The sequence below is a fragment of the Pseudopipra pipra genome, chromosome 2 (genome assembly GCF_036250125.1).
Source record: "Pseudopipra pipra isolate bDixPip1 chromosome 2, bDixPip1.hap1, whole genome shotgun sequence".
Lineage (NCBI taxonomy): Eukaryota > Metazoa > Chordata > Aves > Passeriformes > Pipridae > Pseudopipra > Pseudopipra pipra.
The window spans coordinates 77,469,987-77,483,501 of NC_087550.1; the positions used below are offsets into that span (position 1 = coordinate 77,469,987).

General features: G+C 38.3%; 1 protein-coding gene across 7 annotated transcripts in view; it reads right to left on the reverse strand.

The window, feature by feature from the left end:
- The window catches only part of ABCC4 (ATP binding cassette subfamily C member 4 (PEL blood group)), a 145,436-nt gene that overhangs the window by 90,672 nt on the left and 41,249 nt on the right, over positions 1-13,515 (reverse strand). For all 7 annotated transcript variants that reach the window (XR_010428408.1, XR_010428409.1, XM_064646007.1 and 4 more), the window contains 5 exons: positions 7,151-7,247; positions 5,795-6,010; positions 3,899-4,039; positions 2,473-2,510; positions 2,044-2,144 (listed from right to left, as the gene is read on the reverse strand). Coding sequence is in view for 5 of the 7 variants with exons in the window: in XM_064646007.1 (XP_064502077.1) it covers positions 2,044-2,144; positions 2,473-2,510; positions 3,899-4,039; positions 5,795-6,010; positions 7,151-7,247 (593 nt within the window). In the remaining 2 variants the exon portion in view is untranslated. The remainder of the gene's footprint in view (positions 1-2,043; positions 2,145-2,472; positions 2,511-3,898; positions 4,040-5,794; positions 6,011-7,150; positions 7,248-13,515) is intronic.

The window sequence follows — 13,515 nt, forward strand, 5'->3', positions numbered from 1 at the left end:
AAGAGGGAGGTTTAAGCTACATGATGTGGTTAAGTTATTCCATTCTGCTTCCTTCTGTATGCTCCCAAGGAGCAAGAAAAGGTATCACTATTTCATTTGTCTGCTTGCAGTTTATTGTTTACATCCTGTAAGGTGCTGTCTTTAAGAAAAAAGCACATGGCTGTGATGGGAGCTGCTTTGCCTTGTCCCAGCTGCTATTCTAGTAAAAGAAGGTAAAAGACAACTTTTTCGAAAGTAATGTACCGAAACAGGAAAGCTGGGTCATGCAAAAAGGGAGAAGGAAAGGTACTAAGCAGGAGGCTGTGGCACAGCCCATTCCTCAGAGCAGTCTGTGGGAGCAACTGGAGGAGAGGGACCACATCCTGGGAACCCCAAATTTCTGTACAACATTACTCGGGCTTGGAAGCCACTGGAACCTGTTGGCATGATCCACACAAAACAAAACACCTTAAGAGAGCTAATGGCTGGGGAGACATACTTTCAACAAATGAGACATACTTTCAAGTCCTTCACCTGATCTGTCTTAAGCCAAAGGTTTTTGCTTTCACTATTTAGGAGCTTAGAACCTCTGCAGGAGAGAGACAAGGGCCCTTCGAACATTCGCTTTATAAAAAAGGCATGGAACTGGTACCTCAGTTCTGGCCAACAGGGTTTCCCATTAACAGAAATTTTACTCTTCCAAATCTTTGTCTCATAATAAAAACAAGGACTTGGAAGGAACTACTGTGGCAAGTTTTTTCTTTTTCCAAACACTGGGAATCAGAAATAAAAATGTTAAATTTTTTTATACTGTTTCAGAAGTTATAGAAAAAGGTAAGTTGGATTATTATGTACGTCATGAGATGTACTATCTTTTTATAACTTTGTCAACTTCACTTACAATTTTGTGTAAGTCAGTCAATGCTGTCTGTTCAACTATTGCAAGTAAGTCACTCGAACATTTCAATATAAAGGTACTTTCTGTTCTTCTGCTATCTAGAACAAAATATGCCTTAAAGGATAAAATTTTCTGTAATGTGGTTTAGATTATATGGTCAGAGAAAGTCACATTTGCCACATTCAATCACACTGTGCAGTCCACTGGAACAGTTCGCAAAATAAGACATTACACAGAGAAAATAAGGGCCCAGTTTGTCTGGCTCCTAAATTGTTGCTTCCCAGGCCAAGCATAGTGTTTTCTGTCAAGCGCTTAGATCATGTGGATTCCATAAAACAAACCAAACAAAAAATCCTCCACATATTCTCTTGCCCATGGAGATGTTTCTGAGTACATTCAAAGCATATCCTTCTGGCATTCCACCTGTTTGCTCACACCAATCATTTACAACTCCATCAAGAAAGTACTATCCCGTACAAAACCATACATCACTAGGAGTGCTAAATAGCAGAGTCTGAGAGCATGCACATGATTTTTCTGTAGCAATTTTTACTATATTTCAGAGCAGTATTTCAAGATGTTTGGATGCCTGAATACAAGGATCAACACCCTTTTCTGAATGTTCAGAAGGATATAGGGCTACCTATTGAAATACATTGAAATGCTCTTTAAGAATCTCGTTTGCATACCCACCTAGAATGCTTTTTAAAAACTGGTTCTTTTGCTATGGCACTTCAGAAGGAATGTAGCCATGTAAAGTTTTAGAACAGCACAGAATGAAGATCCATTTCTAATGCCTCTTGCCCATCCATATAATGACTGAAGATTTACCTCAATTAGTACAGACAATAGCCACAACCTTATGGTGACTGACTTTCTGAATACTCAATTCTTAGTTTATTTTCTAAAATCCAGGCAAAGCAAATTAAGAGTCTGCATGTAACCTATTTCTTCTGTTAGATTTTTAGATTTTTAAACTTTTACTGCAATTATTTTTATCAGGAAGCAACACTCAGCAACACCAATCTGTTAAGATATTGCTCAGTTGCTGCTAGAAATCACATTTTCCCACATTGCCATTGCTTCACACCTCTCAAAACTCTCTATTACAATAAATCAGACAATAAATAGTTCTTAGACACACACACAGATGCATATGTAAATACCTGCATAAATTCCCAAATAAAAGTTAAGGTCCAGATGTTCTGTCCCATTTGTTCCATTATTTCCATTTGTTGTGAGATTCAGCTTTTCTTGACGATTTGCCCTGTGGAAATGCATACAGAAGATAACCATCATCAAATAAGTATGTTTAGTTGTTTCTAGATTCAACTCTGTCAAAATCTTCAAAAGATCTCATTTATTGATGCTGTCATGCATCACAAGTAGATGCAATCGCAGTCTGCACTTAGTATAAGGTTTAATTCCCCCCTTTTCCCCAGAATAAGTGGAAGGCAGAGGAAGATCAAGTGTAATTTGAACTTTCCTAGAACAGATTCTCTTACCACAAAAACTTATACAACACTGATTTCTATTAAACAAACAGCACCTGACTGGCAGAAATGACTGGCCAGTTATTATTATCATCAACTTACCAGTAAGAAAGCCACCAGTCCTGGAGCACATAGGCCACCTTGAGCAAAAGAGACAAACACAAGAATCATCTTACAAAATGAAAAAAAAATTAGAAAATTAAATTTCCTTGCTATTCTTTCAAGCTCTCTGGGAAAACATCACATATTCAGGAAAGTATGCCATCCAGTCTTTCAAGACCAGTAGCAATTTGCCAAGCACATTAGAAGGTGCTCTACAAAGAAAGAAGTTACCTTAAATTACCTTACATGATAGCAAACTAAAGGAAAGCAATATACTTTAGCAAACAAAATATAGTAGCTCTTCCTCATGTATGTTAATTGCACATTAAAGAACTCATTTTTTCAGTTCCTAAATTTGCTACTAGAGATATTTGAAAATGCTTTTTGATTAACAAACTTTCTGATGTCACCAGTCCTGAAATTTGTGTTTACGGGAGATAATGACCAGAAACAGGGTTGAAGGAGGATGAGAGAGAAGAGGGAGGGAAAAACTCCTACTGCCACCTTCTTCCTCTGACAAGAAGTGATTTCAAACTTGTAAAAGGGTTATTTATCTCAACATACACCCCTGTTCACGTGAATTTCAAGTTGTGGGTGTTCTACTACAGAGATCTGATCTTGTTTTGCTATCTTTCCAACAGACTCGAATCAAGGACAAGTAAAAATTAAGTAACATGTTAAAATATATAGACTTTTTTTTACAACCCAGTCAAATCATTTCCATGAAATGAATTTGAGCTTTTCTCAGCAGGAAACAAAGAAAAAGGCAATAAGGTATCTTCATGCAGCTTCCTCAACTCACCCATTTCTTTCGGTAAGTATCAAAATAGTTTTCCTTGTTTAGAAATTCTTTTACATACCTTTTCCAGTCTGCGTTACACAAAATATTTGCCTATCCCCTTCCTCACTTTATTTTGCTAAACAGTGACCCTCCTTCTAGCTCTTCTCATGATCTGCAGTTACCAGCAGACAAGCTGTTCTTTGAACACTTCTGTCGGACTCTGTACTCCCATACCCAATAAACCTCTTTACCCTCCTGAACTGGAAAGATGATGACTGTTCAGGTTTGTTGAACACTACTTTATACACCTTACTATTTTCTTCTCTGTTTCAAAAAATCAGACTGGCTTACAATTTCTGTGCCGTGTTGTCATCAAAATCATTATTTTATTGAAATATTAAAATTGCTGAAGTAAGGATCAGTGCAAGACTTCTCAATGCTGTACCAATATTCTACGCTGACACATAAAATTTGAATGAGTACACTACAAAATTATTAAAGAACACAACACTCCCAAACATTTTAAATGACACATCACAGTAAAAAGTATACATTATGTCAAAAAGAAAATTAAAGGAAAAAAAGTGGGGAAAAAAGGCAAACCCAAAATACATTTAATATTATTTGTGGCTCCCAACAACTTACCTGTGCCAGAATATTGAATACTATGAGTATAAAAATCACAAAGTAGTTTGCTCCTGCAGTAAAATATTTTCTGTAAATTTTAAAGCCAATTTTTCCCTCATGGCGACTCTCCTCTGGCACTGCAGCCACTGTATTTTCACCCTGAAAAAAAAACAAACAAAAAACCACAGAATAAAACCCATCAACATTGCAGTTACAGATTCAGACTAAGCCACTTGAAACTCATGGTTCAGAATTATCAAACAATTAAACAAGGAAATAAAGTGATTATGCACTAAAACCTTTAAATATCGAACTACAGCTTTGACAAAAAAAAAAATTAGTCTCAGTGCAGTAATACTGAAAAATCTATTCTGCAAGGTAACACTGTGAGGATTTTATTCGGTATTTCATCACCAAATATAACAAAGCTTCAGATCTAGCCAGAAATACGTATCCTGATCGCTAAACCAGTTTTTTCTTATACACTACCTTCACTCGCAACAGTTCCAGAAACTAAGGCCTTTACTTGGGGAAAATTCTGTTTTCAGAACGCAAGTCCGTGCAACCCTTCCTTTCCAGAAAAGTATTTAAAGCAAATACTCTTCTACAAGTATGTACCAAGATCAAGCAACATATGGCAGGACTTAAAAATTAACCATAAAGGTCTAATCATCTCCTTGTATGTACCAACAAAGCATCTGTTAATAGGGAAAACAAGTAAAATGGCAAATGAGAAATCATACTAAGCAAACAATGGATGGGGAACAATGAGCAGCGGAATCAACAGATCTGACTCAGATGTGAAAAGAGAAATCCCACCTACTTGCCCATATAAGGTGAGAAGCCTATCTTGGTCTTTTTTTGTATCTCCACACACTCCCCTTTCTCACTTTCCTCCACCCACACGGAACAGTTCTAATGCTGCTAAAAAGTCTGGAACACCTTTGCAAATTTAAGAGAATTTAAGAGAGGAGTTGCCACTGGGACATTAGTATCGGGTAAGTTTAATGCTTTTGAGCATAAAACCATTCCTCCAAAAAATATGAAAAAGTCTGTACCTTTTTTTGGTTTGTGGTTTTTTTTTAAATCTCATTGCTTTTCATTATAGAGAAGAAATAATATATACCCATAGCATAAAGGTGACAATCATCACAGATATACAGGGATTACTCGTTCCATAGATGCAGCACTAACCCAACCCTAGCACGGTTACAGGGATCCTGCACTGTTCTATGTGAATGCAAACACACGAGCAGAAGGCCACCTCTGGTACAGAAATTTTAGGGCTGGTTTTGCACTGTGCAGACCCAAAAGATAACAAGTCGCCTGGAAGTCATACTGACACCTTCTGTTTTCAGCAACAAAAGGGCTGGGGAGAGCAAGGCAGTGGTGTCCCAGGGTTACCCCCTCAGGGCCAGCTCAAGATCATGTGGGTATGTTTATGCATACATTAATGCCAGCCATGCAAATATAGACTTTGCATAAAGGTAAGGCTTCTGCATACACTTCCCAGAACTCAGGATTTCAAAGAAAGTGTTAATTTCAGTTCAACACTGCACCAACACACAGAACCCACCAAATACAGCGAGAGTGGCCCTTTAAAGCAGCGCTGTCAGAAGACAGGCTGAAGGAAGCCCAGTGTAGTGTCTTTGGACACCAACAGTGAATGCTTCTGGCATCCAGCAGAGCTGATGAACTGCACAAACTGACTCTGCTGGGTTTGAACAGAACGACACAGAGCTGTGGGCTGCCAGCCAAGCACAGCTGGGCAGGTCCACTGTGAGCGAGCTCTCACCTGATAATGGAATTCAATAATCCCTGATATTCCAATGCTGCAGGGAAAGCCCATATCAAAATTTAAGTTAAAAAACAGCCAGACAAGAGTTGAGACACGTCTATCCTTTGAGCACTCACAGGTGGTTGTTCCACTGCTCCATCTTTCTGTGAGTGCACAGATGAATCCTGGGACCAGACAGAGGACTCCGAGAAGGTTCGGTTCCGGGAAGACTTCAGGTTGGGGGTTCCTGGAACTGATGGAGGTTCTATCTCCTCATCTTTTTTCAAAAGGGAAGCAAAGTCGATGCCAGATCTCAGGAACTCTGCATAGGTACCTTTCCCCACCATTTTACCCTACAATTAATATAAACTTTGATTATTTTCATTATACACTTTCTGTAAAGGACAATTTTTCCTATCTGTCCTTGCTGTTTCTGGGGTTCTGCAGTTGCTGAGCATACGTTCTACTGCAGTAACTGAGCTGAAAGCTCTGCTGATTTCTCACTTAGAAGCTCTTTATGCTCTAACCAGTCCCCTCCTGGCAGCTATCTGGGCAAAGCAGCGCACAAACAGCATGACAAAATCTCCAGTTGCAACCAGGGGAGAATCACCTCCTTGGAGAAGCCGTGGCTCACAGCCAAGCCATGCAGCCTTAGGTCAATCTACTGCACTACATACATAAGCATCAGTCTTTTTATATTACTCCAGTCTAGGGGTAAACACCTTAATTTCCTGGTCCTCGCAGAGTCCAACAAGGTGCAACACAGATCATTTCCACACTGCTTACAGCTCTATGACAAACTCATTTCTAAAGAGCTACTGTAACTTTTAAAGAGATCTCAGTGGAAGGAAAAAGATGGTAGTGTCCTTTACTGCAGTTTCGTAATGCATCAAAAGTAATTTCACATATTTCACTACCAACCTTTAAAAAGAAAGTGAAAAAAACCCCAAACTGCAGTTCTTCCATTTCCCCTCCACCTCTGAATATCTAGTACAACAAAGTTTAGAAAGAACTATCACAATGAAGACCTGCTCATTCTTAAAGGCATCTGGGACCATTTCTCAGCCTTAATTTAAAAATGAATTTGTTGCAAAATTAACGTACTTCTTAATTCACATGTAAGAAACAAGAATAAAAGCAAACATTAACAGAGTCTCAAAATTCCCTCACAATATATTAAACTTGAAGCAAAGGAAATTTAAAACTCTATTTCAAAACCAGACAAAATGTTTGAAGAAATAATAGTTCTTAATTCACATAAAAATCAGGACGTCAGATTATTGTTATGCATGATAAAATTCCAAAATAGATTTTTCAGGGAAGATATTCCAAGAAAAATCAACCTATTTCATTAATAACTATAAAACTTTAAAAACATATAGAGTCATTAGACAGAAAACATATTTACAAACTAAAAATAAAAATCTGACTAAAAATTCTTAGATTGAAAAGGATAATTTCAAAGTATAAGTACAGACACTGAAATCACTTACATCTTTTAAAATTAGAATCTGATTTGCAGCACGGAGGTATTGCAACTGGTGAGTGACCAAAACAGAGATCTTCTGATGTAAGGCCTGACAAATACATCTGCAAAGAGATGTAAAAATTAACTTAAAAAAATAAATGTCCTAAAAGATTTTTATTATTTCTGGAAGACATCTTCTATTGAATTACGAAGTTTTTAAAATAAGAAGATGGCCACGCATTGTTACTAGATTTATAAAAGCTATACTTAACGAACATGTTTCTTATATAACTTTTTAAGTTTTCAAGGTAGGGAGAAGAAATTACATATTTCTGATCTGGAATAACAGAGGAGGAAATAAGATGTTTCATTAAAATTGTCTTAAACATTCTCATAATCAATATACATGTCATAACGTGAATTGCAAAGAGAGCATTTAAAAAAAAAGCCTAAACTAAAGGCAAGAGAAAGCAGGGCAAGATACTGTGTAAAATTATGGACAAATACAGACAATAAAAGTAACTTCTTTGAAAGGAGTTTCATAGCAGCAGTAACACTGAGCCACAGAGAGTTCTGGAGAAGTAAATAGTACTACTGATTTAAGCTACATCCAGGTACGCATTGAGGTAAATAGGCGAGATTCTTGAACCATCTACGACCTTTTCTCATGGATTCAGAGCTTACCTTCCTATCCACTACCTTACCAGAAGTTTTGGATTTGGAGGCAGAGGTGAAGAAGGGACTGGGCACACTAGAACCATCAGCAAGTGTAGGTGAAACCCATGTAGTTTTAGTAGAATATGTACCTGGTGTCTTTTCAGTAGAGCCTTGAAAGGACACCAATTCCACAAAATAAAAACAAAACACAACACAAAACCACTGTAGTTTTATGAACCATTTAGAAATGGTCTACAAGTGGAGAGATCTGTAAGCACATTCTTCATGTACAACAGGGAGAGCACAGATACAGCTGAGACCCAACATTACCAATGCTCATTGCCTTCATCCTCGCAGTAACAGAGAGACAAGCCCTCTGAGCAGACAGCCCTTTCTCAACTACTCACGTAAAAAAACAAGGAAAACTGATGCTGTCTAGGACTGAAGTGTTCAGCGACACACCAGCATCTTTGTTTGTATTATGAATGCCTTTTTGAAGATCATCTCCCAGTTTACAGAATAGGTTAGGTCAGAAGGGACCACAGTGGGCCATCTGGTCCAACATTCCTGCCCACTCAGGGCTGTCCTAGAGCACATGGCACAGGACTGCATACAGACAGTTCTTGAGTATCTCCAGTGAGAGAGACTCCACTGAGTTGTTGCTCATGCTGTTGAGCAGTAATGGCACCCATGAACTGCATTTCTAGACAAAATCAAGCAGGAAGACACACTTGGGCAGCACCCCTCTTCAGTATTCAGCTGATGAGGCATGAAGCCTGAAGGGCCAGGCTGCAGCCTGCTCAGAGCAGAACTTTCTGAACTGCAAAGGGACTTTGGCACCAGACCTTTTTCTCCACAGATTTACTCCTGTTGGCTCATTTTTGCTAACATACTAACTCCCATTTGCTAACTTGACACAGGAGTGTGGCACTTACCACAAAAGAAAAACAAACGAAAGTGCACACACACACAGATTCTCTCTCCCTCTTCTCCTAAACAAACCCCAACCAAAACTACAGCAATTCAGTAGTAAAAATTCAATGCAGAAATGCAAATAAGCAGAAAAGGGAGTAAGGCAGAAAAAGAACATGACCTTAACAGCAGCGATATCACATTGCTTACTGTGTTTCATACATTCAATTAACTCCCCATGTAGCTTTTAACATCTATTTTGTCGCTCCTACAAAGACTATAGGAAGTACATGGTTAATACCACTAATTAACATAATTACATGCAGAAAGTATATTATAGTTTTCCAAATAAACTGGGCAGTAAAATTAAGTTAAAAGCAACACTCTTCCTGAGAAAGTTATATGTTTGATATGCAGCATTCAAGATGCAACTATAAAACCACAATATTCTTAGATGGCCAAGATAACAAGTAATCAAGGCTTTTGCAGCAGCATGACTACTTGAGCAGTTGCAATTATTTATACATCAAGTTCTTCATGAGAGCATTACTCTGACGTAGTTACTGTCCACCCTCTGAGCAGTCACTGAAACAAACCACAAGGTAAGAAGAGCACCAGCTGAAGACATCCAACAAAACATAACGTTCCACAAAACCTATAGAAAGAACTGGACAAACATCAGAGAGGTTACAGGAAAGGCCTAGCAGGAAAGTTGCCAAAAGAGAATATATCAAGTATTCACTGAGAAGTTATCTGTCTTTCCCTTACGTAAGTCCCACAGCCCATATACCACTCCAATCACTGAGTTCTCTTTGTGCCAAGTGTACATCTAACAGCTTACTGGGACAACCCAGTCATTAGAAAATCCAATGGCTCAAAACCTTGAAATCTTGATCCTGAGCCACAGTGAGCCCACTGTACTTTATGTCTGCATTTGAAGGGGGGTGGGGAAGAAGAGGAAAAAAAGCGGGTTATCACAGCATCGGAGCAAACCAATCAGAACTGTGAGAGCTGTAAGCACAGTATCCTGGGTCATCTTGATCTCAAGAGAGTAAGCAAAAAATAACCTTTGTGGAAATTCGTATTTCCACTGATATATCAGTTCACTCTTGCCACAATTCACTGGCATGAGCACAGGCATGAACAATCACAACAAAGAGTATATGCTTAGATCTATTAAACAACTCACTGCTCAGATAACACAATAGAAAATTCTGCCAATTAATATACTGTGTCATGATGAAGCACAGAAGTTGAAAAACTAGTAAAACGCTAAGTAAATACTTAACATCTGTTTCAAAACAAACTACTTGAGTTCTATGTTCAAAACTGGTTTTTATTTTTTTTTCCCAATATTCTCTCTCCTATTCGACAACAATGCAGCTTAGCCTGAGCATTAACTTTATACAGTGCCTTGGCTACCACAGAAGAGTGAAGCCAAAGTTCAACCCTGAAGTTAAAAGAGAGGCTCAGCAAAACCAAATGTCATAAAAGGGCTGGCACAAAAATCAGAGAGCTCACTGAACTCCTTATTAGTGAAAACTTGGTTTGTCTTAGAACTGGAAAAAACCCACTCCAAAATAGTCCATAAGTGTTTATTTTTCTAACTGATTCACTAAGGCTTAGTTTCATCATCCATCTGCTGCTTATAGCTGAAGAAAAACAACCATCAATTCTAGGTGAGAAAAGCAATTCTAGTTGAATCACCATCTGACAGTGTTTCCCTTTCTTACTGTTGATAAGAGAATCCAGGGAAAGTCTGCCATAGCAGGTGACATAACTGGTCCAAGACTTCAGACATTTGCTGGAGCACACCAAGAACTGCTACCACCTTTTTACTTGCTGTTTAAAACCCTACAAAATTCACCTTTCTTGTCCTTCTCTATTACTCTCAAGAGGCATACTCCGTTAGTTAGTCTGTGAGCACATTTAATGCATAACAACAGGAAAAATTACTGCACAAACTCCAGTCGCCATTGCCAACTTTATTAAACACACAAATGCACACACAAGTGCACAATCAGAAAAGATCCAGTCAGAGAAGACCCAAAGGCTCTTCAGCCTTTCTTGAGTACAAGAAAAAGGGGCATGAAGGGACTATGACTGTTGCATCCTTCTCCCCACATAAGAAGCAATTTAAACTTAAAAGTATTCCTGGCAGATGTTAAATGGGTTGCTCTGCATGTTTAAGCTCAACAAAAATTTCAACATCCTTGAAAATGTATTCCAGATGCATGCTACCTTTGCCATTACAAAATCCTACTCTGAAGTCCAAGTTTGCATCCTTTGGTGCCATTTCAATCCACTATTTCCTGAAGGTCAGTAGATGAGTTTACACATTAAGTCTTTCCCCTCAAGAAACAAAAGAAAAGCAAATAAAAAAAAAATTAACAAAAAAAACCCCTCCAAATACATTTTTTTTTTAAACTGACAAGTAGTCTTCTGATGTTTTGTTCTTCTATTCCTCCCCGCCCTGGACACCTGAATGTTCCTGACCACCTGCACTGATGTGTGAAGCTGGTCTGCATTTTTTGGAGGTGCACAAAATTGAAACTTTATTTCAGCTGAGACCTTACACCTACAAAACATAACAGGAGGATTACTTTACTTGTACTGCCAGATACACTACTGGTCATAAATCCCAGGGCACAGTTTCCTTAACAAGAGCATGATGTTGATGATTTGTGATCTATCACACTCTACACCTCCTTTTCCATAAAACTACCACACTACTGATCCCTGCTCACTGTGTGTTCGTGGACTCAACACTTCGCACTTATCCCTGCTGCGTGCATGCATCTATTAATTCACACCCTGCAACCAAGACCTCCCAAATCCCTCCAGAACTGCCTTTAGCATTGCCTAGTTTTCTACCCCCGAAAATATAGCACCGATGACCTTCATACATCATCAGGAATACCAGAATCAGGACAGACCCTTCCAGAAATTACATTCTTCCAATTCAACAAAAACAAACAAAGAAGCAAACAAACAATATTCTAAGTTAATAAACCTAAGTAACAGTATACTATTGCCCATTTAAAAAGCCAACTGCACTTTGACAGCAAACTGGTATACAATTAAAAAAATTAGCTTGAGCTTTAATAATGCAGAGCATGAAGTAGGAGACACTGAGAAGGAGGCCTACAGCAACACAGCGCTCCTCAGTGCAAAGGCAGTCTTCCTGCTTTTGAATCCTGATTTATTCTCCCTTCGCTATCAGGTTTGCTTTTCTTTGAGACAAGTTGTTCTTTAATCTTTTTTAAGTTTTTATCTCCAAGAACCAGCTTTCTTTCACCTCTGCAAAGTGTCTCTTTAATGATTCTACTTTCTTCCTTACCATTCTTTTTCCCACTCCTTTTTGCAAGTTCACATGCCAGTTTAACTTTACTCTAGTAATACTTATATTCATTTCAATGAAAATAACCACTGAAATGAAATTAAAGCACATGCAGAAAGTGCTCACAGGCATAAAGCCTTTGTTATACTCATTTACACTTCCTACATTTGCTTTCCTCTCCCTTCCCTTTCCATTTCAGTGGCTTAGGGAGAACAATCCCCCAGTTGTTTTCGTACATTTCAAAATTTAGAAAAGTTAAAAAAAAAAAAAAAAAAGTGTGAAATATTTGCCAGAGACAAAAACCCCAACCTCCTACTTCTACTATGCTGTCTCTATTTCTACTATGCTGCTTCTATTTCTATGTTTACCTTGACAATCATTTACCTCCATCTCATGACAAGTCCCAGCCTCCACTGAACTAATGCACAAGTATAACTGGTCTACAAAATCCATTCTGGGCACAAGGTAGCACTGGATGGCTGGAGAAAGCATATAAGCAAACACAGTCTGATGCTTCCTCTGGCACAGATTTCCAGCTTACAAAGTATTAGGAACTTTTTGAGCCAGAGATTCTTGGTATTTAAGTAGCTCTTCGTGAACTGTTCCTATGCAAATTTGCCTACCTTCCCCCCGAACCCATTTCTGATTTAGAATTCATAATATTGTTTTGCAACTGCCCTCACAGACCACTAAAGCACTCAATTACACTGGGGTTCTGCAAGTGTTGTGTTTTGGGAGTTTTTTTTCATATTGTGTAATTTAAAAAAAAACAACAAAAAGCACATTTTTGTGATATTATAAACTTAAAATTTTAAAGGTTTTTGAAAACATACAATGCACAGAGATCATACTTACGCTTTTTGCTTTCTGTGAAAAAAACAAAAAAACAAAAACAAAACCCCAAAACCCTAACCAACATTACTACAATATGTTCATACATTTTAAACATATTCCCTACCATAAACACTACAAAGCTCAAGGAATTTCAACTGTAGCATCTAAACCGAAAGGTGTAACTAATACGTTTTTAAGAGCAACACCTATAATACAAAAATAGAAGTACAGGGCATTCAAATTTGCCTAGAAATTCTCATTGGGGCTGTACAACTGCAGTGGTATCAGAAACAATAATGAGCATAGACCAGGTGTGAAATACAAACTGAGAAGTCTTGGAGAGATTCTTGGTTTACAGAGATCCCACTTGAAAGGAAGTAGAGTGAAATCCCTGAAATTAGATACTACCTCCCCAATACATCAGTCGTCAGTGGACAAAGCATGTAATACGTATATGCCCTTAAACACAGCACTGGCAAGAACATGCCAGGGCTATCGTTGCTTGGTTCCCCTGACACACTGATTGTACCTGTAATCTCTCTACAGGAGTGAGACATGCTAGCTTTTATCTGCTAGTATACAGGACTGATGAGCTTCACTTGCTTCTAATTACCTACACCAACATAACAGCACTTTTTCCTCCAAGT